Source organism: Stegodyphus dumicola, chromosome 4 (genome assembly GCF_044657685.1).
Source record: "Stegodyphus dumicola isolate Sdum_Otavi_A_Nest chromosome 4, ASM4465768v1".
Lineage (NCBI taxonomy): Eukaryota > Metazoa > Arthropoda > Arachnida > Araneae > Eresidae > Stegodyphus > Stegodyphus dumicola.
Window position 1 is genome coordinate 165184075 of NC_140771.1, and position 27916 is coordinate 165211990.

At 32.1% G+C, this 27916-nt stretch overlaps 1 protein-coding gene across 3 annotated transcripts in view; it reads left to right on the top strand.

The window, feature by feature from the left end:
• The window catches only part of LOC118196990 (L-gulonolactone oxidase-like), an 80244-nt gene extending 54666 nt beyond the window's left edge, over window positions 1-25578 (top strand). For all 3 annotated transcript variants that reach the window (XM_085815729.1, XM_085815728.1, XM_085815730.1), the window contains 3 exons: window positions 12024-12188; window positions 16704-16794; window positions 25355-25578. In XM_085815729.1, coding sequence (XP_085671855.1) covers window positions 12024-12188; window positions 16704-16794; window positions 25355-25501 — 403 coding nt within the window. In that variant the 3' untranslated portion in view covers window positions 25502-25578. The remainder of the gene's footprint in view (window positions 1-12023; window positions 12189-16703; window positions 16795-25354) is intronic.
• The last annotated feature ends 2338 nt before the right edge of the window (window positions 25579-27916 follow it).

Below are 27916 nucleotides of genomic sequence, written 5' to 3' on the forward strand. Positions count from 1 at the left end.
TGTTATTGATGTAACCCTGAAACCAAGTGTCAAACCTTTCCGAATGGCGGTCTCCAAGTTCACCAAGGCAGAAAAAATTTCGATTTGAAAAGTCCAAAGTCAAGGTCATGTTAATCGCTTTCTTCGATTGCGATGGACTCATTCATCATGAATTTCTTCCTTCTAACATGACTATCAATTGACAGTTCAACACAGCAGTTCTTGACCAACTTTGAAAATGAATTCGTAGAGTGAGGCATTTTAAACAAAATGGGAGTTGGCTGCTGCTACATGATGCCCGCCCACACATTGCGTTGCCTGTGAGGCGATTCTTAGCCCAGCATGGTGTCGTTGAAATGTAGCATCTACCATACTCTCCAGACCTAGCACCTGCAGACTTTTTCCGGTTTCCTAAGCTGAAAAATTCGCTGAAGGGAACAAGATTTCAGGATGTTGAAGCCATCAAGTAAACCTTAACGTCACTATTAGAGAGCATTCCAAAAGAGGACTTTAAAACTCCTTTCCAAAATTTGCACAAAACATTATGTGCTTTTACTTAACTGTGAAACTGAATTGTGATTTAATGAAATTTAAGGAAATAAGTTTAAATGAAATACAGCAAAAAATGTGTGTAATTTAATAGGCCATACAAGAAAGTTGTGTGCACATCAGATATTTTTAAAGGTTTCTCAAAAAGTTAATTTAAAGGATTGATTAGTTTTTAATGAAATAAAAATTTTATTCAGAGCATAAGTTGGAAGACCAGCGGAGCTATCCTGTATATTATTATGCAGCATTGTTAAATATGTTAAAATAATCAAACACCAGAAGATCACAAGCTCGCAACAGAGCTTAATTAACTATGTTGAGAATTTTGCTTGAATTTTTTTTATCCATAATAATACAAATAATATAATGAGATAATATTATGACAGAAATTTATTTAACATGTTTGGTTAGGATGATCAGTTTTTGTTATGACAAAGGCACAAAAAGAAATTTCAGAAATTGCACGTTGCTTCGTGAGTAGCACTTCATAAAAAAGGAATTATTGTATATAGGTGTGCATCATCCTTCAGAATTATAAATTTAAATTTATTGATGGTGTAGAAGATAATTTGAAATATAAATTGTTACAATCTGTTGGTATTTTAAAAGATTACGGAAATTATGAGGGGGGGAAAAAAGGACCTGCAAGATAATCAAAATTGTGTCAAATTAACTGCAAGCATACTGTTATGAAAGTAAGATTTTTGTTGTTGATTAATTAGCCAAAGTGTCATCAGTGTCTGGATTTAAATCCTATCGGATATATTTGGCAAGAAATGAAATATAAAATTTGGAAGCAAAAATTGCTTGAATTACAAAATGAGTGGAGCAGAATTGGGTAAGAAATAATTTAAAAAATTGATTTGAATCTGTATCATAAAGATAGTTGATAATTATCCAACAAAATATTATAAAATTTATAAGAAATCCTTTTTTTTTTAAAAAATTTTTATTTGATAAAACAGTGGAAGTATATAATCATCCTTGTTGTTTAGCGTTCCTGTATTTTCAAGCTGTTTAATGTCGGAGAATAAGTCCATTTAGATACAGAAATTAAATCACTATTAAAACTCTATCTTTTAAATGTGTGCATTTTTCTTTACCTTGTGATGTATATGTTTACATTGCTGTTGTATCTTGATTTGAGTATTTATATATTTTATATTATGTACAATTAAATTACATACTGGAATAAAATCAACACAAATAAATCAAATAAAATCAACACAAAAATACTATGACACCTCAACTACACTGTTGTTTGTCAACACACTATTCTTTTCTGTTTTTTATTTTTCATTGACCTTTTTGTTTTACGCTGATTGGTTTGTGTACAAATTTTTATATTGTTCTGCAACAAACAAAACAACTCAGCTTAGTTAAGCCATCTCAGGAGAATCTGGAATTGATTACAATACCAAAATGCTAATATAAGCACACAGCAATAGTAAAAGTCGAAAATAGTTTGCATGGATATATAAAACACATGTGATATGAAAGTAGAAAAAAGGGCACAAGTATTGCTCTTTTCAGATCCAACCAAGGCAAAAAATGCAAACTAATGTAAATAGCATTTAACTAATGAAAAAATATTAAGCTAGTACAGTAGAATTCCAGAAATCCGCAAAGCTTGGGACCAGAGGTTGTGTGGATTTTAGGATTTGCGGATTTCAGGAAAGAAATGATAAAGTATAATATTTGGACTAAAAGTGCAAAATGAATAAGGCATATTAGATACATTTAATTAAATTATTATATACATTATAATTACATATATAAAATTAATAAATTATTATTACATATATAAATTGATTATATTATTCATTGTATTATATGTACACAGCATCAAGGTTTGCCGATTTCGCCTATGCAAAGATTTCCGGTTTCGTATTCTGGTTTTAGAATCACTGTTGCTGTAAAATTTCAACAGCTTTTCTTTATTTTTTTGTATTTCATACACAATCGTGTCACAATTCCATACCATTCTGCTATAAATCGAGGAGTAACGCCTGCTTCCATCTTTTGCAGAATATGCACTTTTTGCGTTTCCGTTGATGCAACGTGTTTACGTTTTTCAACGTTGCAAACAGTAAAATCACTAGTGCGTTTCTTATCTGTGATTGTATTAAAAAGGGCTGAAATTAAAAATATTCTTAATTTATCCACAAAATATCCGGATAAAAAAAAAAAAGCAGCACTAAACAATCTTGTGAAATGAAATAACAAAGCTCAGAAAATACAACAACGTGAATCGTGAACTTGAACAAAGAGTTGTGTGAATCGTCTGCTTTTTACCTCGATGCAGATTAGAGGGAAAAAAAACTTATCGTATTTATTTTACCTTATTTTTTAAACTTTTTTATATAAATAATTTGGTATTTCCGTTTTGACTCATTATTATTCGGTAATTATGACGTCATTATTCGATAAGTATTTTTTCTTCGATATTTCGTACTCAATGTTGCGGTTGCAGGAACCTATAAACGGAATGTCTACATTCTGAGAGACAACGCGGATTTCAGGAGTTGGTGGATTTCAGGTCGGCGGATTTTCGATATTTGACTGTACTTCAAATCTTAAAGCAAACTTGCAATACAATCCATTTTCCTAACCCTTTCTTTTAGTCCTCAGACATTGGAGAAAAATATTTCATTACGATCTAAAAACAAGTCATTGTCAACATCCGCAGAATGATCGTGATCGCATATGAAATGTATCCCATGAAGGAATTGCTTCATAATTTTAAACATTGAAGAATCAGTTGGAATAAGATCTGGCAGTTTTGAAGGATGATGCACCACTTGAAACCATGTGGATCGCAGACAGCAATTGCTAAGTAGTATGTGATGGCATGTTGTCCTGACAGTAAAGTACTTCTTTCAACAGCTGCCCCTTTCTTTACGCTTAATTTCTTTGCATAGTATTTATATGGATTTTGCATAATACTTTATATGGATTTCGCATAATACTTTATATGGATTTTGCATAATTGTTTTTCAAGAGGAAGGTGTCTGCTATCAAAAGATATCTCACAGGCACTGGCAGTAAATTTGGCTTATGATGCTGATGCAGGAAACTTCTTGTTTACAAGAGAAGAAAGAGATGTTTCCTGATCTTGCTCTTTTTACTCTCAAGATAAAAGTGGTGTATCCATGTTTCTTCCATGTCACATATCTATATAAAAACCCTTCTGGAATTTTTTGAAACATTATCAAAAGGAATTCAAACTTTACACGGTCACTTTTCTAATCTGCAAAGAAATAAGAACAGCATGTTTAGTTTGTGGGAAGAAAGAATTCTTGCATCTGGAACAAAGTCTGCTTGAGCTCTTTCATATTATTAATCTTTGCTTTCTTCTCTCTCTAAAATTGTACGAATGCTTTATCTCACTACCAGAATTTTCCAAATCGTATAAATCATGAAACCACACCCCCCCTTTTTTTGTTAAACTCTTCAGCTGATATTTCTAAGTGTAACCAGAGAGTGAAAGAAATCTCCATAAATTGCTCCTTTCCAATCTTTCCCTCACAGATGATGTTAAAGAAATCCAGATAAGAAATTATTGGAGTTTTTCTAATGTTCATCAGTTGTAGGTGTTGAAGGATTTGAATGTTGTTTTTGTCCCAGTATTTTATGTTTTTTGCCCATTTTTTGAGTTACAGTACTGGTAAATGACAGAATATCATGGCAGAGTTTAATTTCTGTAACTGTGTGACAGAATGCTGTCTAGAAAAATGAGCAAAAATAAATAATTAATTAATAATAATTTTCAGTAAACTACAAAGAGATAAATACAAATTAGTAAATGAAGTTAAATTAGTGATATATAATTAAATAATATATTACAATACACAAGTTTCACTTTTTTAAATCTGCTGCTGCAATAACACATTCAAAAACTAAATCTGGGCTCATTGCTTTCAAATATTCTTTCAGCAGTGTTTTTAAAATCTGTTTGTAATTCACATACTGTAGCATATTCAAATTTCTTGATTGCCAAAATTAGACGCAGATAATGGAAACATAATACGCATTAAATTTATATCAGATCCACAGGTGAAGAATTCAAAGTTAAAAAGCTAGTGATAAAACTATTTCAGTTGCTAATAAAGTTGAAATAATTGACAGGGATTGCACTAGTACTGTGAAATTTAAGAAAAAGTGAATAAATGTTTATATCCTTCACAATGTTTGTCACTGTCCAGATTACACATATTTTATTGTCTAGTTCTATAAGGACTATGTCCCTCACCTTTAGTTTTTGACATGAAATGCTGGCCTTCTGCACCAGCTTGGTCAGATATTCCTTGCAGAAGTGACTTCTCAGTTCTTGCATCAATGTATTGTAATAATTTGCCCACATATTCAATTTCTAGGAATCGATGTAATCCAGATCTGGTACCCCCCTCCCACACACACACACTTGTTTTATGTCTTGCAAAAACGGGCAAGCTGTCGGAGGTGCGAGCTTTTCTGAATCATCACTGATGTATGCCAAGGGATAGCTGTTTAATATGGATTCAGCGACACACAGGTCTATCAGTAACTCTCAAAATTCACTGATGATCTCCCTAATATTCGCACGAGAATGGTCTTGGTGGAACGAACTAAGCGCTCCCACCACGCAGCCATATGGGGGATGAATTTCCACTTTATTGGAAAACAGTCGATTTTTGTGATTTTCCTGCAATCCAGGCATCTCAGAGTATTGTCTGTTCTGGTAAAATTGTTTCCATTAGCGGAATACATTGTTACAAGATGGCCTTGTCTGGCAATGAACCATCTCAGAGTCTGTAGAAACGTTTCGCTACTCAGAGAGGCTATAGGCTCCAGATGAACTGCAAGGTACACGGTGCAGGTGAACAAGATGATCCAAGCTGTACCCTTTGGTCTCGGAAATAGAGGGCCACAGAGATTGACTCCAATTGTTTCAAAGACTTCCGAATCTCTTACTCTATCAAGATGTAACTGGATCGGAGAAGTGGATAAAGCCTTAGCGGTAAATCTCCTACATACTACACATCAGCTTATGCAAGTTCGTATATTATGTTTGGATGAAATGATCGAGTATTGCTCTCTTAATTTAGCTGCTTATATCTGCACTCCAGCAGGACATTTCTTTTCATGGTACTCTCTTATGAAGCATTCAGTCAAATAATGCTGGGACAGAAGTAAGAGGGGATAAAGGAAGCAGAATTCATAATCACGTTCAAGGATTTTAATTTAAACTCTGAGGATTTCATTGTTGTCCCTCACTACCAAGAGTCTGTGAATGGAAGATTCTCTTGAAAATGCTTTCTTTGCTCTAATCTCCACAGAAATGTTTCGGCTCTAGTTTTTCTTCTACTGTTAGGGTATCAAAAGCGTAGGAGGGTTTCTTTAGAAGTTTGTTAGCAAAGCATAGAACCCAGCAGAATACTCGAATTATTCTTGAAAAACGTTTGTACCACTCCGAATCTTCTAATTGTATACTCAAATAGAGAATCGCTCCCCATCTGATTTCTGCTGTAACAGAATTTTCATCTGGAGTAAATTCAAAGTTTGGCCATTCTTCCGGAGAGCTTTTTAGAAATTCGGGGCCTTCCCACAAATTGCAGTGTCATAAATGTTGAGGAGTGCAGCCACGAGATGCTGCATCTGCAGGATTAAATTTCCCTGGGATATGTCTCCAACATTCCTGTTTCGAGAGTTTCCAAATGACCTTTACTGTATTATATACAAATGCGCCCCAATTTTCCTCTCATTGTATCCAGCTAAGGGCCACAGTAGCATCTGTGCTGCACTCGTGATTGGTCTTTTGGTCTTAAATTTTACATCTTTAGAATGCTCATCGTGCAAAGTAGAAGAAATTTCAAATCCCAACCTGGCCAGATTAATTCTCTACTCTCATTTAACCTCTTTACGCAAAAATTTCAGGAGATTTGAGAGACATGATCCCTTGTTACTGAACAGAACAGTTCTCTGCCATACTTGAAGTGTCTCAGCTGACAAACAAGACTCAACCATGGGATATAACCAGGACGCATTAGTATCTAGGGCTAACCTAAAAACTAGATCTAAGATTAGACTCGATTTTGTCAAACAGTGACACTAATGGTAACTGATCCTACATATATGTTTTGATAATTAATTTTAAGAATTTCCTCACATATATCTCAGTTAAAACTCTTACCAAAACGCTCCTTAAATGCAGAAATGGCTTTTGGGTAATTTTCAGTCTTTAAAGGTTAACTATCTATCAACTCAACTAGCCCAAGTTCCAGGTAACATTGATTGAGCTAAATAATGGAATTTTGTCAACGTCATCAAGTTTCCTTGTCTCATGGATCTTCTTAAATGGACCCCAAAATGTAAGGTAACTTAATAATTGCCCATCGAATTTTTTAATTTGAATTGTTGCAACTTCTACTATTTCTCATTAGATGGGCTTATGCTATTATCCGTGCTAGAACTTGTATTGACATTACAGTCATCTGTATTATCTATACTCTTTTTCACCCAATGATTAAGCATGATAAATTCATCTGAATATTCCTTGCAGCTTATAACCTTGGTTTCTAGATCATCTTCAGCAGTTTTGCTTTTAATCAATAATTTAGTATCTCTGAATCATGAGATTTTAACTCGGCAATCATCATTTGTAACTTCAAAATTTTATCTTTTAATACAGCTTTATCCGCTTGATCATCTTTACTAAGTTCATTCCTTAGGACCTTAATCTTTCTAGTGAAAGCACTGCATGCTGTTGCATGCCTTTTCTTTAGCATATCAACATCCATTTTTAATTAAGACACAATAACACGCCGAATAAATACTAATTCAGAAGTCAAACAACAAAAATCAGCCGTTATATTTTCAAAATTTTCGCAGGACTAGTTTCAATGGTTTTATCCAACCACCATCCTCAGCTGCAAAACCGGAAAAAAATGATTTTGCGGTTTTGCAGCTGAGGATGGTGGTTGGGTAAACCATCGAAACTAGTCCTGCGAAAATTTTGAAAATATAACGCTGATTTTTGTTGTTTGACTTCTGAATTAGTATCCATTTTTACCTTGAAATGCAGACCCTTTTAAAACTCAATCTATAATTTTATCAGAATTCCTGACAAATCCTCAAAAAATCTTTACTCAGCAATTCCAAAAATATAACTCAATATAATAAAAATGAATAAAAGATAGGTCATAACATTCATACACAATAAATTGAAATTATTTCAAATATAAAAACACAATTCAACATTGCAGATAATTAATTATATAACTTTTTCAAAGAAGGCTTAAATTAATGTTTACTTCTATAATAATATAATACAACCAACACATTACTTTCTCAACTACATATGATTATAACAATCCTGTCTGACTTGCCACTTTCTGTGTCATGAGCAAAAAATTCCTACTTTTCACACCTGACTGCAACAGGCTTCGACATAGAATGTATACTCAACATCTACAAATTAAAATACCATCCCAGATTTTTTTAAGCATTTAATAGAATTCTACTCACAGTTATATTTGCAAATTATATGTATCCACACTAACTTAAAATTTCATTTATCTGTACTTCGAGAATAAGCCCAACATATTTTTTCTAAACTTGAGAAAATGTAAGTAATTTAAACTTAAAATAGGATTCCTCATTTTCTAAAATGCCACAAACTGAGAAATCTCCCTAATATCTGCAGTGGATTGCATTTCATTCAAACTACAACTCAGTTTCTTAACACAATCCTAAAAACCTCTTTTTTTTTTTTTTTTAGTCCGTGCAACAAATTCTGTAGCCATAGTTGCCAATACAGTTGTTGCCAGACTTATTCTCCTAAAAGTTAAAAGTGAGAGCTACAACAATAGTGATGGATTTTTGAATTAAAAGATGTAATCCTTTTATTACTATTTTAAGTAGGGGATATCTGAATCACGTAAAAATTTAACTTTTAGCAAGCATTTAAATTGCCTGTTAATTATGTTAGTGTATATGGGATTAGAAGGCTTTGCCCCATTTTAAAATATTTTCAGTATCCTAAAACGGGGCTTCTTAAACTTTTTTCAGTCACAACATCTTTTTATCAAAAACTTTTTCCGTGATCCCAGGATGTCATGAAATTTGGGACCCCATAAGCATTGCGCAAATCCGACACATGCGTGAGGGAAACTATCAACTTTTTCACTTGTGCTGTAATATACTATTGCAGTTTTAGGTCATTAGTTTCTAATTTTAAGACATAGAATAATAGGAAAATTTTACAGAAGTAACAGAAGAAATGGTAGTGTCACGTACAAAGCAAATAAAGTGAATGTTTATATTATAAAAAGAATGCATCAAAACATTTATATTATAAAAAGAATGCATCTATTTTCAGATACATTGTGTAAAAATATTTGGTAACTGTAAAATAAAGAAATATCAAAACTGCTAAAAGTTTTAGCAACCCCTTGCTGCAGGTCCCTCGACCCACAGTTTAAGAAACTCTGTCCTAAAACATGGCCTTTACTTAAGAATGATTTTTCTTGACTAAAGGCCAATGGAAGGAGTTGTACTGCTCTCAGAAATTTTAACTAATTCATCCTTTTTCTGAACAGGTGTTTAAATAATTCCACGTTTTTCTGAAGATGTCTTCAGTAAATGTTTATGCATTAAATTTTAGATAAAATATGTTTTAGATAAAGAATAAAAATGAAAGTAATTTAAAAAGGTAGAATTCCCAAATTAAAATCAAATGTTTATTTAATTTGTATTTTGTTACGAATTCTGTACCTAGATCTATGATTTGAGTGCATTGTATGTGAAACCATTGTATTTCTTTTACATAATATAACATGAAAATCTAAAGGAACGAAGCTTAATGAAAAGTAAGAATACAGGGGCAAGTCTTTAACATTGACTATCTCACTAATTTGGCGAGATATCGCCAAAAGTCTCCAAACTTGGTGACCATTTGGCAACATTTTGATCCAGTCCCTGTATCACTGTAATAAGTATTGTAATTGAATAACTGTATTTGATGACTTTATTAGCTGTAGCCATAATTTGACCCTCATATGCTTTCCAGTAATTTCGAGAAGCAGAAAGTATTAGAAATATCTCGGCCAGGTGAAAGTTATATAAAACTATAGGGAGCATCTGCTTTCGATTGTAAATTTTTAGTTCCGAGCAACTTTGGAGTATTGACAGCTTTGCCTTTTAGATGCATTTTGCATTGCATTGTGCTTAATGTTCTTAGTAGTTTGAAGTGTACCTACTGATTATACTCTGTGATACTGTGAACACCTGTAAAATTATTTTCAGAAGTCTGAAGTGTTTCTTTTGAATAAAATAAATTTTATCAACTTATCATTGGACCTGTCTGCATTGAATATGTTGCGAACCTGTAGGTATGCAACAATATATTAATAAAATTTAACTAACAATCTGTTTTATTAGTTGTTTGACAGTCATGGGCTACTTTTATGCTATTTTTTTATCAAAATCAAATCACATAACAACAGTTAGGGTTAATTTTGTGCAGTCATTTTATTTTAAAATGCATTCTAAACCATTTTTTGGTGATAATGTGCTTAGAAATATTCTTTAAAACATCTGTCTCTCTGTTGATAACAATAATTATGATAGTGCACATTTAAAAGAATTATAAAGCAGGTGTAGTATACACACAGAAAAAGTAAACTTATTCCATGTTATCTTCAATTTTATTAATTACTGCTAATTTTAGAAAGTATGAGATGGGTTAAATTCCGTAACCATCTTTGAATACCATTATTTTTTTCTATGTATATTTGTTCCAAAATTATCAAGTTTTCTGACTATTCTGTCACTTAAGCTCCAATTTTTTTTTCCTATAAATCACTATGAATGCATGCATGTAGTATGCATGTATATTTGCCTAAGAAGTATGCATGTATATTTGGCTCGTTTAGTAATAAATTAAATAATTGGGCCTGAATAGTGCCTGAGCCTATAACAGTCAAGCCTAAAACTCCATATTTTAGGAAGCTCCAAACTTCTCACAACTGTACTTTTCTGTCACACAGAAGTAAAGAAAGTGAGCATTGGGTACCCCTGAAAGAATGCTGTACTAGGCATCCAACTGCCTTAATCAGGCCTTGTTGATGAGTAATAACTGACATTTGTTCTGATTCATTATTTCCGTTCAAGTTCAGTTAACAAACTGTAAGTTGAAAGTGCTGATCATTTAATAAAGAATATCGTAATTAGGTTAAAAAACACTTATCTCTAAAAACTTTTCTGATATCTATCATATCATTTGGAATTTTAATAATCAGTATTTACTTTCTCATACTGGCAGTCTAAAAGCTGACAAGAATAAGTGAAGTAAAAAATACTGAAGGTAGATACAAATTTGGAAAGTGGTGACTGATGGACAGATCAGGGGCCTGTATAACACATACGTTCTTTTTGATATTTTGACTGGTTGACAAAAATCTTTGTGTTCCATGAACAGTTGTTTTTCAAAATACTATATTCTACAACACTTGTTTATTTAGCTATTTTTCTCCAGCAGAATATCATTAGGAGACTGCAATTCTTTCCCTTCCCATTAAACCAAGAAAGCTATTTCAGATTTTTAAATGGCGTTATCACTCATTTTTCACAAAAAAGTTTTTTGGCTGTTAGTGGTACTTTTATGCTAACAACAAGGAGGCTTTATCAACTAAGTTTTTAGCAAGTTGGCTATTGAGCTATCCTAAATTTTATGAAAAACCCCTGTTTTTCAGATCTAGGGCCTCTTGACAGCAGGGGTGGCCAGTCAGTTAAGATCTTAGCATGTCACCTATTGAGCTGTCATAATTTTTATGAAAACCCCGTCTTATACATCCAAAGGCTTCTTACACCTTTCCTCTAGCAGAAATGCTGCTAGGTCAGCTGAATACCTTAGCAAAATGCTAGAGTGTCTCCCCTAATATACAGATAAAATAATGCTTTTTTTTTTTTTTTTTTTTTTTTTTTTCTGTTGATGGGACCAAAATGCAGCACAATCTGCAATAATCTCATGAAATTACTACTATTACTCGCTATTGACACTTTTAAGCCAAGCATACACAAAAGTCTAAAATTCAAATATCAAATTCTATCTCAAATTCAAATTGATAGCCTACTGTCATTTATTTTTATGACAAACAGTGAGGTTGGGAAAAGATTAAAATTCTGGGTCCAGGAGTTTCTGTACAGAAAAATTAATAATGATAATAATAAAATAATAAAAAAGCGAGAATTTTTCTATAGCTTCTATTGGTTAATTTCGAAGGAAAAAGTGCATTTGCGTAAAGGGGACCAAGTGCACCTCCCTGTTGTCTGCTGGCTGTGCCCATGACTATAATCACATTAGTCTAGAGATTTTAGAGTTTTTTTCTTAAATTTTGTTGTTTATGATAATGCATTAGAGGTAAGGCTGTGATACCCAAAATGGTATATTTATGTACAACTAAATTGTTTGGTAGTATTGTTGAAATATTAATTTCATAAATTTTTCCCCCTAGATCCAAGACAGGAGTTGTGTTATGGACACTTAGGGAATGGATGCTTTCATCTCCTAACATCTATGTGCATTTTCCTATAGAAGTGCGGTTTGTAAAGGGAGACAACATCTTAATTAGTCCTGCCTATGGTCAGGATGTTTGCTATATAAATATAATCATGTACAGGTATGAATGTTTAATTAAAATTTTTGCTTTTGCAAAGCTGTATGTATATTTGTTGAGTTCATTGTGTTTGATATAGGTCTTGCTTCATGAAAAACAAAGAATTCTGTTAAGAAGTGAGAAGCCATTACTGTACTTATACCAAAAACAAAAATGGAGCAAAGCGAGTGTAGGGCCACTTATCCAAGGAAATAATAAAGAAACATGAAAAATTAAGATATTATAATATGAAAAGTGTTGGTAAGGGATGGATTAGAGGTAATGTCATTAACTAACCAAAATAAATTTTTGTTAATGTGAAAAATTCAGAAAACATTCCAACTCACCAACTTAAAAAGCTTTATGAGTAATCTTCGCAGACCCAAAGTCAAAATTGTCATTAAATTTCCAGCAATTAGTTATCAAAGATTTGTTTATTTCTTCTTTTCTAAGATTCATGTTGCTGTAAAATTATAATGCTCTTAGTTTGACCAATATTGACTGCACTGACAAGCTATGCTATAAATAGCACAAGAAAATGACATGAAATTTGAATTTTTGAAGAATCTGGGCAGTTTTATACTGAAAGAAGGATGAAGCGGGATGACAAGGCTATTAATGTTATTTCTAGCAAAGCAATGTTTTCTTTGATGGCAAGATGAAAATTTTCTAAAGATTTTGTCAATGCCCATGGGAAAAAATTCTCTGTTAATGGCAACTTATTTGAGATGATTGAGTTCATTAGAAAGCAAAAATTCTGAGCAAACTCTGAGATTGCGATATATATAAGAGTAAAAAGGAGCCATTTTTTGCTTTGTTGAGTGACATGGTTTAGCATGGAAAGCAAATGAACAGAAAATGGTTTACAGCAAATAGTAGTGCTGAAATCAGATTCATTGCAAATTATAAGAATATCAAAGAACGGAAGGGTATTGTCAGATTGTATTCTAAAAGTGAACTGAATGGCTGGATTATCAAATTTATAAGATAAAATCTGGCATAGATCTTCTTTATTACCATTAAAAAGCAATAAAGTTTTGTCCTAGCATCAAATCCAGAACTCCCCCCCCAAAAAAAAAGTTTTTCACATAATTTGACCTCAAAATAGTGTGTGTAAAGTATTGAACTGAGGGGATTCCCCATAGCTAATCCTTCAATTTGGTGATAATATTTGTTTTGGAAAACGAAATGGGTTTGATTCGAAGAAACTTTAGTGAGGTAAAAGTACCATCTTAATTTCAGTATGTGTGAAATGGAATTCTTGAACTCATGAACAATGATTTAACATCAAAAGGAAACAGTAATTGAGCTCTGGAGAGAAATGTCGCTTAGTTTTTCAACAACTTCAAAGGAAATTTTTACAGTGTAAATATTGTTTGAAAGGAAAGAAGAAGATCAAGAAATTAAATATTTGGCCAAAAAATATGTTGCTGTTCCCAAGTTCATAGGTCAAAAAGGAATTCCAAATTTGTGAACAACATAAAACAATAGGTGGAATCAGTGATTTTTTTTTAAACTGACCTTATGAAATTAAAAACAGCTGTTAAATTTTCTTACTTTCAATTCAGTTTAAATTTCTTTTATTCAACCACATCTACCTTTTGTTGCAGTTTCTGAAGTTGTAATTCTTTTCTGTTCCTTTATTTATCTCAGTTTTCCAGTGCTCTAGTAACGCCACACTTTCATTACCCATGGTTTTGCCTAGAGACACTATTTCATTGATAACAAACGAAGTGTTAAAGCTCTCAAAGTCTGTGTATACAACCCAGTTTGGTAATACAGTCAAAAGACGTTAATTCGGACACCCATAATCCGGAATGATCTATAATCCGGACCTCAAAGCTACAAACTTTCTGCGCATGCGTTGCGTTGACACATGCGCGTAAGACCGTTACGGCTGCGAATATGCGTGTGCGCGTGCGCAAAATACGTTTACGAATGTGCGTTTAATGTATAACAGATGGTATATGCTAAGCTAAAATTATCTAATTAAGTTAATGTTGCAGATAGCGTTGTTCCTTAATCTTCGAATTGGATTCGGCTTATTATTTTTTGCAGACTGTTAGAGCAATTTTATAAAAGTAAGCTTGAACTTTCGATTATGTCAAATAGAATTTCTGATATATATTTACTAATAAGTAAAGGATCTACAAACCGAAAGTATGTTTCGAAGTCCATTAAACAAAAAGTGGAATTGTAGCAAAAAATGGATAAAGGCATATCCTTTGTTTACCTAAACTTTAACGTTTGTTTATCTTTAACGCCGCGGCACGCAATGAATTATTCTTATCTTCAGGGCAGATGTTTTTATTTTATTTGGCTTATAATTCCTTACTAAATGTAGTATTTCATCTCAATGTACTCCGTCTTTGATATGATTTAAATCAAATTCCTCGTCATTATAATTCGCTTCCGATAGTGAAGAAAGTGACGGAGGTTATTGAAAACGAAAACATTTCGATTGACAAATTAGTCGGTTATACTCGATGCAGCAATTACATGACTTGAATAGCGGAACTTTGTAAATGAACAAGAAATTATGTCTGTTTATAGAATTAAAGAGAATGTATTATCACATAAAAAAACGAAGCAACTTAAACAACTTACATTGAAAGAAATGTTTAATAAATTAAATAAATAAATATTAAGCTTTTTTTTTTGTAAATTTTGATACCCTTTAGATCATAATTGTTCTTTATTTCATAAATTATGGTTTCATATTTTTAATTTTATAATTTCTGCATGCCATCTTACCAGATAAACTGATGATCTGTAATCCGGAATCGCCGAAGTCCCGACGAATCCGGATTAACGACTTTTGACTGTACTCTTAATACTCTCTTGTAAGCTAAATTCATATCCTAAGTCATTTGCTTCCAGGCTTTATTAATGAGAGTTAAACAAAGGAGAGTCTTAAAATGAAGTTACTAGACGTTCCCAAGTATTGATTGTGTGGCATAGGTTACCTGAAAACACCTTTGAAAATCATATATTACTGACTTGCATGTTCGTAACTCGAGACATTGTTCATCATCCAAGACATTTTTGTTTGAATAATTTGTTCGGGTACTGAATTGTTTATAAGGCATTCTTGATCTGAGGTTCTGCTGTATATGTATTTTTCACATATTGTAACCTCTGAATAATATGAATTCAGGAATACATGAGTGATTTCAAACTATGCAGTGATACATCTTACAAAGATTATATTTGTGCATCCATACCCATTATTTATCAAGCAACTGTAACATTTATAGGATTTAAGCCTTAAGAGATTTTTTTATGTAAAATGCTCTCCTCTTTGAGTAGTTGTGTGTTGAAAGATTTTTCTCCGCCATCATTGATTTAATATTATCAGAGCAGATGTGATAACACAAATATAAATATATTATATGTTCCACAATCTCCCCATCGAAAAATAATTGCTAGTTATCAAAACTCAATCATGGCAATTGCTTTGAAGCTTATCACACAATAATGATGCTTTTTTTTAATTATTATTATTTTAGTTCCTTTTTAACCTTCAAGATAATCATATTTTTTTGCATATCATAATATTTCTTTGTATTAATTTTTTGTCTTCCAAAATGGTAGTACTTTCTTATCATATCAAATGCAGTACATTTTCTTTTGCTTAAGAAGGAAGTAATTTGTCAAAAAAAAAAAAGAAAAAAAGAAATAATTTATCGTTCGTATACCTAATACAAAATTATAACCTGATTGTTTTAGCAAAAAATCATTTCATTTAAATAGCTACTTCAGTAAGCAAAACTTCTAAATAAAGGAACAAATTCCTAATAAAATTGTTAGAACACAATCCTGACATGAAATTCTGAGACTATAATCAGTACCTCATTTGCTGAAGTAAAAGTTGCTCTTGTGAATAAATCTTGACATCATTCCTTTTTTTTAGGCTGTGTTTAATTTTGTGTTAATTGCATATTAACTTTCAAGCCTTTGTTAAATTCAACTTTTAAAATTTAAATGTGTTTTGGAATAAAGCTCAAATTTTTAAATTTGGAGATGTTTTTTAGTTTTAAAATTAACACCTAAACAAACATAAGTTGTTAGCAAAATTTTGATTTTAGTTTGTGATTTTTACTTATGATGAGAAACTATTTGCTCATATCATTCTAGCAGTTTTTCTCTCATTTCTGATTATTTAACCTTTTTACCTGTTATATGTTAATTACATATCCCATTTTTTTCAATAATAATTAGCAGGTCAGATTAAAATCTTTGGTAGGATAAATAATGACCTCTGTTCCATATGGTATGCACAGTTATGTAATATAATGTAATGGTCCACAAAGCTTGGATAGGTATTTCTAACTTTAAAAGCTTCTGCCCCAAGTACGTGATCAAGTGACTGATCAAATGTGAAAACTATTAATTTTCTATGATGTTGTAACATAATGTAACTTGAAAAAACATAATATAAGATGCTTCTGATATACATGTGGCTTCAGTAGTGGATCCAAAAGTAAATTTTGCCATTATATTCATTATATCTCTAACTTTTTTGTAATTTCTTTTCAGACCGTATGGTAAAACTGTGCCTTATAAAGAATATTGGCGAGCTTATGAAAATATTATGGCAGAAGCCAATGGACGGCCTCACTGGGCAAAGGTAATTTATCTTTTAATCTTTTCCTGAAGTATTTAGGAGTGAAAATAAAAATTTTAATTATTCAAAATGTCAATTAAAATTTTCATAATTTGAATTCAATTTACAAGTGAAACTTATTAAAACTTAACTTTAAGTTAAACATTTTTTACCCAAAATATTCAATAAGACAGAAGTGTTTTTTGAATGTCTTTAAAATGATTTTCTTTATCTTTCTTGCACAATAAGTTGAAGTTAAATATTATCCTCAAGCATTAGAGTTTGTATCCCAAACCTCTTATGTAGAATCCTTAAGTGTGAAGTAATGTGCATTTCCTTTCTCTTTTGTATCATCTAATCAGTCCTATAAGCAGTGGCACTATTGTTCTTGTACGTAATATGAAGAGAATTTTAAAACTGAATACTTCTGTATTGAGATTTTAGATGGCAGTTGTAATGTATGATGTTAAAAAAATATTTTATTTGTTACTATATTCTGCAAGTATTTGCAGTTATCATTTGGTTACATTATAAACAAAGAATATTTTAAATCACATCAATTAAACCTCTGAGTGGCACTGCTTTTTTAATCTGCTCATGAAGACCTGTATTTAAACAGCTTCTATTAGCTAACTTTTTACAATTACTAAATTTTTTTTCATAAACTTCCATTCATTAAGATTAATTTACATCATTAAAGAAATTAGAAAGTAAAATATTTTAAATTATAAGCTAGAGGTGTATACCATCACATGACTGGTTGAAGGTGGTCATGCCACTTGGGGGGTGAAACACATTATTAAATTAAGTTATTAAGAAATGTCTTTATTGTTCTTGAATAATCAGTTTTTCAAGCAGTTATAATTTAAAAGATAAATTAATCTTCTAAGTAGACAAGGGTTTGGTCTTAGAACACTAATGTTTCCCAAAAGCTATAAAAAAGTGGGGTTTTCTAGATTATAATATCAAAATGACATTTAGTCAAGTTTGTACCTTGACTTCTTTTCTCCCAATATATATACTACCTTAATTGTCTGGACATGTTTCAAGATGCATGTGCTTGAACCTAAAAGTATCTTGACAAATATTTTTTAATGTATATATACAGTTTGGACACTTGGTTCAACATCATATGTCATGTCAAAATGTAGTACTGGTGATTCATGAAACTGTGTGGAAGATAAATTACTTAATCTATACTTTATGCAATGGCAACAATTCAATATTATGACATTGCAAACCCTCCCCCCAAAAAGGGATTAGTTACAGAAATAACTTGAAGTTGTCAATGGAATCATATTTACATGATAATCTAGTGAAGTAAAAATAGCTATGCTAATAGAGACTATCATTAATAAAATTTTTCTTCCCCACTACTAAATACTTTCTAAGCTTCACAGTGTGCTCTGGTTTCATTTGTGTTTCTTGCTTTGCCATGCATATTGGATGGTGAATACTGATCAACACTTTAATTTTATCAAGATCATGATGAAAGCCATGACAGTTCCAGGAAATGAGTTTTAACCATCAATAATTTTATTTTACCAGTGTTCCTTTTTGGACTTCTGGAAAAGCAGATGTTCTTGTTGTTTATGGGAAAAGACTTTCCTCTTTTTAATGTACAATATCAGAGTACATCGGCTCAGTACACTCTGTCTACAAAAGTATTACTAGGACTCTTAGACTTCTTAGTGACTTTCTTTCAATACATAAGTTATTTTAAGTTACTGCTTCTTTTTTTTTGTGGAGATATAATAGATTATATTTTGTGTTGAGTTTCAAGATATTTGGGTGTTTTCCAATATATCAGTTAGGGGTAGGCTGATGGGTTTTGATTAACACTTAAGCTGGTATGAGTTCATGCAGATTTAACTAAATTTTACTATTTCTGAGTAGGATTTGCTGGGAACTAGCTGTGTATTAGAAATTAGTTTACAAATGTTTGCATATGTGATGCTCGAGTGTGTTCATAAGCAGGAAGATACTCTTTGCTCTTCACATAGAGCAAGGCGTCATTCCAGCTGTCATTTTCATAGCCTGCAACAGAGCATTTTTCATATGTTGGGGTACCATGACAAGCTATCTTTATGTGCCCAAACTTCTGGCATTTAAAGCAGTGCACATAATTTGGTGCATATGATCGAAATGGGCAATACAAATAGCCAACCTTTATGCTTTTAAAAAAATCAGGAGTCTTAAACTTCAGTATAATGTGTGTGATAGGAAGCAACTGGCCATCTTTTCAAAATTTAATCCTCCTAGCTGCACAATGTTTTGGTCTCTAAGCTCTATTACAAAGCCCTCTTTAACTATTGGTGTAAAGTCTGTTTCTGAGATAACACCTTGAGAAAGTTTTAATGATTTGTGAACTGAAACTGCAACCTTAACATGTGATATTGACGTTATCTTTAGTCAATTTGCATATTATAGGATGTTAGTAATCTTTGTGAGATGCTCAACAGGTTGCTGAGCATCTAAGTTGTTGATGTTCCCATGTTCACTTATCACCAATGCAGTTAGTAAGGGACAGTGATATATTCCTTAGCTCTCTTTCTTAATGCATATCACTGAAAAACGTGGACATGGGTCTATACATAAACCATTCGCAATTGTTTCAGTGTGATATATTTTGCTTATATTACAAGGATAAAAAATTTTAGTTTCCATTTAGAAGATTTGGACCCAGCAGCTCCACCCACCATCAAGTCCAGTAAGGGGATGCAGATTCATGTACCAGAACTATATCCCCAAGTTACTGGTACTATGAGTTAGTGAACAGCCAACTGTCATTAACACCTTCTATTTCAGCAAGGTCAGAATAGTGTGTTGGGGACACTTTTCAGTTTCATTGATCTTCCCTTCCAGCCTGTACAGGTCTCCATGTGCAGCAAACCAATAGGCAGTTTTCTCTGCATTGAGAAACTAAAAATAAAAGTGATGTAATAGCATCTCAACTGTGAGCCCCAACCTCTGAAGGGAAAACCAAAAGTGAGGAACTCGCATGTGCAGTGCATGTTGAATGAAAGAAAATAACTTATACAAGAATGTATAAAATAAAATCGGTAAACTGTAAACACAGCATTTGGCAACATTATGATAAGCAGTAAACTGGACATTTATGATGAGCAGTAAACAGGTCATTTTAGTGTTGGCAACAATTTTCAAAATTGTGCCAAGGCCCTACCGTATTGTTACAGTTTTTGTATTGAATTAGCTATTTTTAAATAGAATTGTTAATAAATTGTTTCATTTCCCTGTGCAATGCAGCAAAAGACTAATTTGAAGAGAAATTTACAGCGGAAAAATTAAAAATAGAGGAGCATGCGCATTTAATAAATAGATATCTCGTAATTGTACGCTTTTGCTTTTCCCGAAAATTCTCGTGCATTTAAAAAGCTTATATAAGCGGCGTGAAAAAACACCTCAATTCAGTTGTTTTAAGACTTTTGTTTAGACAACTGCTGTTCCTTACTGTAGCAAATTCACGGTAAAATCAGATTAGCTTTCTCTACATTTCTCTGTTTTGAATTAGTTCTGTTGAACGTTTTGGTAGTTTAAAAGGTAACTACTGTGAGATTTTGCAATTTTGAATATCTGAAGAAATTTAAGCATTTTGTTTTATTTGTTGTGATAATAATAAATTTTATTCACTTTTCATCGGACTTGTGCAATCAATTTATTACAAACCCGAACGCACATGACAGTTTACTTGGCTTTCATCACAAAATCTTTTAAACCTTTTTTTTTTTTTTTTCATTTTAGTAAATACCTTATTTGTCATTTTTTAGTAAAAAGAAAGTAATCAGTCATTTAGACTATTCATTTAATATATAACTATATTCGCCAAAATACAGTCAAAAGTCGTTAATTCGGACACCCATAATCCGGAATGATCTATAATCCGGACCTCAAAGCTACAAACTTTCTGCGCATACGTCGCGTTGACGCATGTGCATAGGCATTTACGTGCGCGCGTAAGACCTTTACGGCTGCGAATATGCTTGTGCGCATGCTCATAAAACGTTTACGCATGCGCGTTCCGGCTTATTATTTTTTCAGACTGTTAGAGCAATTTTATAAAAGTAAGCTTAAACTTTCAATTATATCAAATAGAATTTCCGATATATATTTGTTAATATGTAAAGGATTTAAAGCGAAAGTATGTTTCGAAATCCGAAATTTGTTTATCAATTTCACGCTGCTCGGCGGGGGTAATGCCGCGGCGCGCAATGAAATGGAAGTTGATCTGTCAGCACTATCCTTATCTTCACGGCAGATGTTTTTATTTTATTTGGCTTATAATTCCTTACCAAATGTAGTATTTCATCTCGATGTGCTCCGTCTTTGATATGATTTAAAACAAGTTCCTCGTCATTATAATTCACTTCCGATAGCGAAGAAAGTGACAGAGGTTATTGAAAACGAAAAAATTTCGATTGACAAATTAGTCGGTATTCTCGACACAGCAATTATAGGACTTGAACAGCAGAACTTTGTAACTAAACAAGAAATTATGTCTGTTTTATAGAATTAAAGAGAAAGTATTATCACATGAAACGAAGCAACTTAAACAACTTACATTGAAAGAAATGTTTAATAAAGTAAACAAATAAATATTAAGCTTTTTCTTTTTGTAAATTTTGATACCCTTTAGATCATAATTGTTCTTTATTTCATAAATTACGTTTTCATATTTTTAATTTTGTAATTTCTGCATGCCATCTTACCAGATTTAAACTGATGATCTATAATCCTGAAAAATCGATAATCCGGAATCACTGAAGTCCCGACGAGTCCGGATTAACAACTTTTGACTATATTGTTTATTATTGTAATTCTGTTTTTTTTTATCATTAAGTAACTAACTTTAATTTAACATTATTCATATCACTTAATTGGATTATTCCTTCTAAATTTATTTTTTATTAGTTAATAATACTTTCAAATTTTAGAGAAATTTCTCAGGCATACTTCTGAAACTAATTCTAGTGATCACCATCACAAAATTTATTTCACATATTTTTTGTTTATGTATGCTGCTAAATAAATATAAAATACCTGAATTTATTTTAAAATGTCATTAAATAGACTTCTTCCTTTTGTTTAGCTGCAAAATGTCTGAAAAAAATTTTTTTTTTTAATCTATATTGGGCAGGTTCTAATGTGTCTTCAGTGGAGAAAACAACTATTATAGTTATAATAGGTAATGCTTTGGGGATTATATATTACATATACCAATTACATATGACTTATTAATCTATGTGGAAGTCATATGTAATTGGCAAATTTTTGTGTTTTCAAGTGGTACCATAATTAGTTTACCTCTCAGCACAGCCAATGGGCACTACGCGGACAAACTGGAATTTTCTTGAAACACACCTGGAAAAGTCAAGGAATTTCTTTTTCTTATTGGCTTGGCAACTCTGATATATGCTACAATGTATATTTGAAATCAGTGCAAGCAAATACCTAGTGAGGAACTCGCATGTTAATGAGTTTAAACAGAATATGCTTTGCTAAAAGTATATCAAAAGTCCATATTGTAAAATAAAAATTGGGATAGATATATTTAGATATTGAAGTAGAGTGACAAATAATTAATTTTGGGAATGAAGGGTGCAAGGATAATTGAATGTGGTAGGCTTTATTAAAAAGGGTGCAGCAAAGTTACTAACTAACAGGATTTCTGAAGTCAACCAACAAGATTCCTAAGGTGTTAGTTATCTGCAAAGAATATGGCACTTGGCCATAATATACCCTAAAGCCTTGGTCAGTATTTCACTGTAATTGCTTGAAATTCATCTTTGAAGGTGCATTGAGGGCTGGATCTGATAGACAAGCATAGTTACCTTCATAAGAAAAAAAATCTGATGTGTACACCACATGACTTCCGTGTACGGAATATTAAATTATACGCATTTTTTCTTGCATTTCATTTAAACTTATTGGATTGAATTAAATCTACTTTGCCGACAGCTCATAAACCACAAGAGAATAAATGCATTCTTTAAAATTCACTCTAGTATTTGTTTATTTGTTTACCATAGCGACACTCTGGCGCTAGATTCACTTAACAGTATTATATTTTGTTCATATTATAACTCATAATACACAAAATATATATCATTTAAAGAATATAATTATCTACTCGTTGCCACATGTTCTAATCAAATATAGTCAAAAGTCATTAATCCGGACTCGTGGGACTTCGGCGATTCCGGATTATTGATTTTTCCGGATTATAGATCATCAGTTTAAATCTGGTAAGATGGCATGCAGAAATTACAAAATTAAAAATATGAAACCGTAATTTATGAAATAAAGAACAATTATGATCTAAAGGGTATCAAAATTTACAAAAAGAAAAAGCTTAATATTTATTTGTTTAATTTATTAAACATTTCTTTCAATGTAAGTTGCTTCGTTTCATGTGATAATACTTTCTCTTTAATTCTATTAAACGGACATAATTTCTTGTTTAGTTACAAAGTTCCGCTGTTCAAGTCCTATAATTGCTTTGTTGAGAATACCGACTAATTTGTCAATCGAAATGTTTTCGTTTTCAATAACCTCCGTCACTTTCTTCACTATCGGAAGCGAATTATAATGACGAGGAACTTAATTTAAATCGTATCAAAAACGGAGTACATCGAGATGAAATACTACACTCAGTAAGGAATTATAAGCCAAATAAAATAAAAACATCTGCCCTGAAGATAAGGATAGTGCTGACAGATCAACTTCCAATCCGCGCGTGAAATTGATAAACAGATTTCAGATTTCAAAACATACTTTCGCTTTGTAGATACAAATTACATATTAGTAAATACAAATTATTACATATTAGTATAATTAATTAGTATTAAATACATATTAGAAATTCTATTTGACATAATCGAAATTAAACGCGCATGTGCGCAAACATATTCGCAGCCGTAAAGGTCTTACGCGCACTCTTAAACGCACGCATGCGCAGAAAGTTTGTAGCTTTGAGGTCCGGATTATAGATCATTCCGGATTATGGGTGTCCGAATTAATGACTTTTGACTGTACTATTATAAAGCTAGAACTATGTATAAAAGAAATTAAGCAAACAAAACAAAAAGAAACAGTTTTTCACAGACGATTGAGTATTTCTCATTCAGTTAATTCAGTTCTCACTTCGCGAGAAGGCAAAAATACATAAAAACTCAAAATATCTATATTAAAAATTACGAAGTAAATCTTAAACACTTATTTCCTCGAAAAAATTCCAGAAAGGATTAAGCATGATTTAATTGGCAATAATAAATGAAGGCGTTATCTTTGTTGTTGCGATGCTAAGTTTCTCTAGATTGGCAACAAATCCACTAGTCTGCTGTTTCAAATGTAAACAATCAATGGCCATCATAAAAAAAATGTTTAGCAGCACTTAAACAACTTTAAAATTGTTGATAATTCTAAAAATATTGCATACAGATTTACTAAAGGCATAAAAACCTTAACCGGAAGATACAAACAACATAATTCAATCATTTTTAAAGCAAAAAAATGTACAATTTACAAACATATACGAGTAAAGAAACTGAGATCACTGAGTTGGGTAACAGAGTGGATATATATATAAATATATTTATATACGTTTGGTACGGCCGATGCAACCAAAATACGAGGTGCACATCTACATGTTATAGCAGTCCTATATACAAAATTTCAACATTCTGAGGCTACTTGTTTTTAAGTTATGCGAGATACATACGTTCGTTCAGACGCCACGAAAAATTCTCTTCAGAATTAATTTTAAAGCAGTTTTATAATTTTTTTGGAAGAAACGAGTCTTTTATTCTGTTCTTACATACAGATATCACGGAAATACATCGTTAAATTGCATTCGAAAGTGGCCAAAACGGGATATTTTCGTTGAAATATGCTGTATATCATGCAAAAACATCATTAAATTGCATTCGATAGCGGTCAAAATGGATATTTTTGTTGAAATATGCTGCCTGAAACTTTTCGTGATTACAATACTTCCTTTTTACTTCGTACAAGGAAGTAAAAATAGCAGGGTTTATATTGTATATCGTTGACCCATACTGACCTAGAATAATGATTCAGATAATTACAGAATACTTTTTCTAAATGGATCAACTATACACACACAAAAAGGGTGGGGATGTTTGTTCAGTGTGAATTTAATTTCAAAGACTTAACAAGGTTATGCAACTAATTGAGTTTCTGTGTCAAACTTTTGAATTTTAGTTTGGCTTGGAATGATATGGTGTTATTTTCTTTTCTTTTCTTTTTTTTCTTTTCTTTTTTTTCCCTGTGTTCTTTTTATTATTGAATATGTAATCTGTATTTTTGCCTGAGATTAACTGAAAGACTATAATGTTTTAATTGAAATCAGTCGAACATTTGCAGAATAAGTCTTTTTTCAATGTGAGGGAAAAAATTGCTTTCTGCTAGTTATATTTTCAGTCACTGAGATATTGAGCAAAGTTTGATTTTATTTATAGATTCTTTTCTGATTTATTTATATTTAAAGCTGACTATATTAGTGAACTCCTTATGTATCTGTTTATTTTTTTTTTTTTTTTCACAGGCCCACAATGTCAAAGCAGAAATGTTCAAGCAGATTTATCCATACTTCGGCAAGTGGTGTTTGATACGGGAAATGTTAGACCCTATAAACATGTTCTACAATGCTTATATGGCCAGAATATTCTCGATGGAATCTCAGACATCATAATTATTATTATATACATTGTTTGCTTTAAAAATATATGGAGTTAGGTATCAATAAAGTTTTATTTTTTAGTTTTTGAATTAATTGTGATTTTGTACAATTCAGTTTAGGTGCTTATTATACAAAATAATTAAAATTTTCTCTTAAGACATCATATTTAATCTGGTCTTTCCAACTGAAGTGCATCATGTTAGGTCATGCAACAATTAGGAAGTGGAGTTGATATTCTCATAGTAAGATGTTATTTATTATATAAAATACATTTGCTGAAGAGTTGTACAAAGCAAAACTTAAAGTATTTATTAGTCTAGAGTAGGGGTTTCGCTCAGGCACAACTCAGCTGGACGAAGTACTTAAATTCACTCATCCATATGAAATTATCATTTTGATAATTTCATATGGAGAGCGGTTTCCAGGTACAAGAAATGCCACAGCAAAATTCCTCTCTTTAATAGTCCTCAAGGAATCCATTACACAGAAAGTGAGAAAGCAGAATTTTAAGCTCAGCATCTGGAATCTCAGTTTCGCACTAACAGCATCCAATGGGCCAAAAAAAAAAAAAAAAAAAAAAGAAACTTAATATCTAACTTGTATTCACATTACACATCAGTTCCATGCACAGGAAATATCACTCAAGTCCATCTATCAAAAGTCTTTAGATACATCAAGAAACTCAATTCATAAATGTCCAGGTATTGATCATATCTCAAATAAAATGATAAAGTTGTTTCCAATGATGTTAAGCTTCAAGATTACCAAAGCCTTCAATTTAATTCTGAAATGGCAACATTTCCCAGATTGCTGCATGCACCCCTTTCAACATTGCCAGATGTTCATTCCCTCCTTTCCAAAACTTGAAAAATACATATATATTAAATTTATTAAAACTCTTAGGAATTAAACAAGAAAATGAGTAGAAAATGTTGATAAATACGAAAATTCCAAAATTTTGGGGAAAGAAATACATGTTTTTCATCATAAATTAAAACTAATACTTGGCTGGTTGCATTCTCTTCCCCCCCTCCCCAGAAACTATGAAATTCCTGCCAGTTGAGGAACCTGTGGTCTAGATGTTATGTGAATATTATGTCCCTTGTGGCAATGATGACTTTGCGAGTGTGCGAACAAATAATTGAGCATCGTTTCTTCATTCTTGATTCGACTAATTTGAAATCGGACCTCTACCACGTCTCAGGTCTTTCAACCCAAAACGGCGGAAATTTCATGTTTACCTTCCAATCTTCGGCATTCGGCTGGGCAGTTTTATCATCATCCATGGCAAAACAAATTATCATGTATCGTCCGATTCACCAAAATATTGCGTGTTTTGTAAATAAAATTAGTATATACTCTAATTAATATTTTATTATAATTATTTATTTATTTATTAATATAAGGGCTCAATAAATTCAAAGACTTACCCCTTTAATGATTTTCTTGATGCTGGATTACATTTCGAATATCTGCTAGAAAAGAACTAATGTCTTCTTTAATAATCATCAGACTTAACTTAGCTTTTCTTAGTCTTATATTGACACTATATTATTTACATTTTTGCTTTAAAATGATAATCATTTAAACAACAATATCCGATTACAGCCGATTAGCATATGCCCTGGACACTTGCCCAGGGAATATGCTAATGCACTCCGGGGCCTAAAGTCAAGAAAGCAGATTTCGAGGCACTGCAGACTATGACCCATTCGGGCTGTTGCACCACTGAGTTTTTTTTAGTTGGTTTTGTTATCCACAATCACTTTGTCAGGTATAGCATCAGAATCAGTAGCTAGCATGTATGCGGGCTTTAGTCTGCTTACAGAAATATTAACTGTTTTGTCTTTAATGAACGCAGTAAAATATTCCTCATTTCTGTCAGATACTTGAAACAGTCCCGTACAAGTTGGTTCAAGTGGCTTTTTTTTCACCTTGTCTGTTCTCACAGAAACCTGCGAATATGACTTTAAATCTTTGTAGACAAAACCTCTCGGATGGGTAGCACACCATGTTTTTGTTGTTTTAAGTTATCCATGTAGTTTAGCAGCTTACCCACAAAGGTAGCAGGGTCAACTTTGAAATCGGGTGGATCAGAAAATTCACCAGGCAGTTTAATGTTTGTTCCATATACTATTTGGGCAATCGAGTGGTTTGTGTCACATAGTAAAGCAGATCTAAGACCCAACAGAACTGTTGGTAGTGTTTCCGTCCACTGAGCCTTATTACGCTTTTTTATAGCAATCTTCAATCTTCTATGAAGCTGCTTAACTTTCCCATTGCACGGAGCGTGGTACGCTGTAGTGTGAAGGACTTTAGCCCCACACATTACAGCCAAACTCCTGAACAACTGTGATTGAAACTGTGTTCCTTGATCTGTAATAATTTTATATGGAACGCCAAATCTGCAAATCCAATGCTCATAAA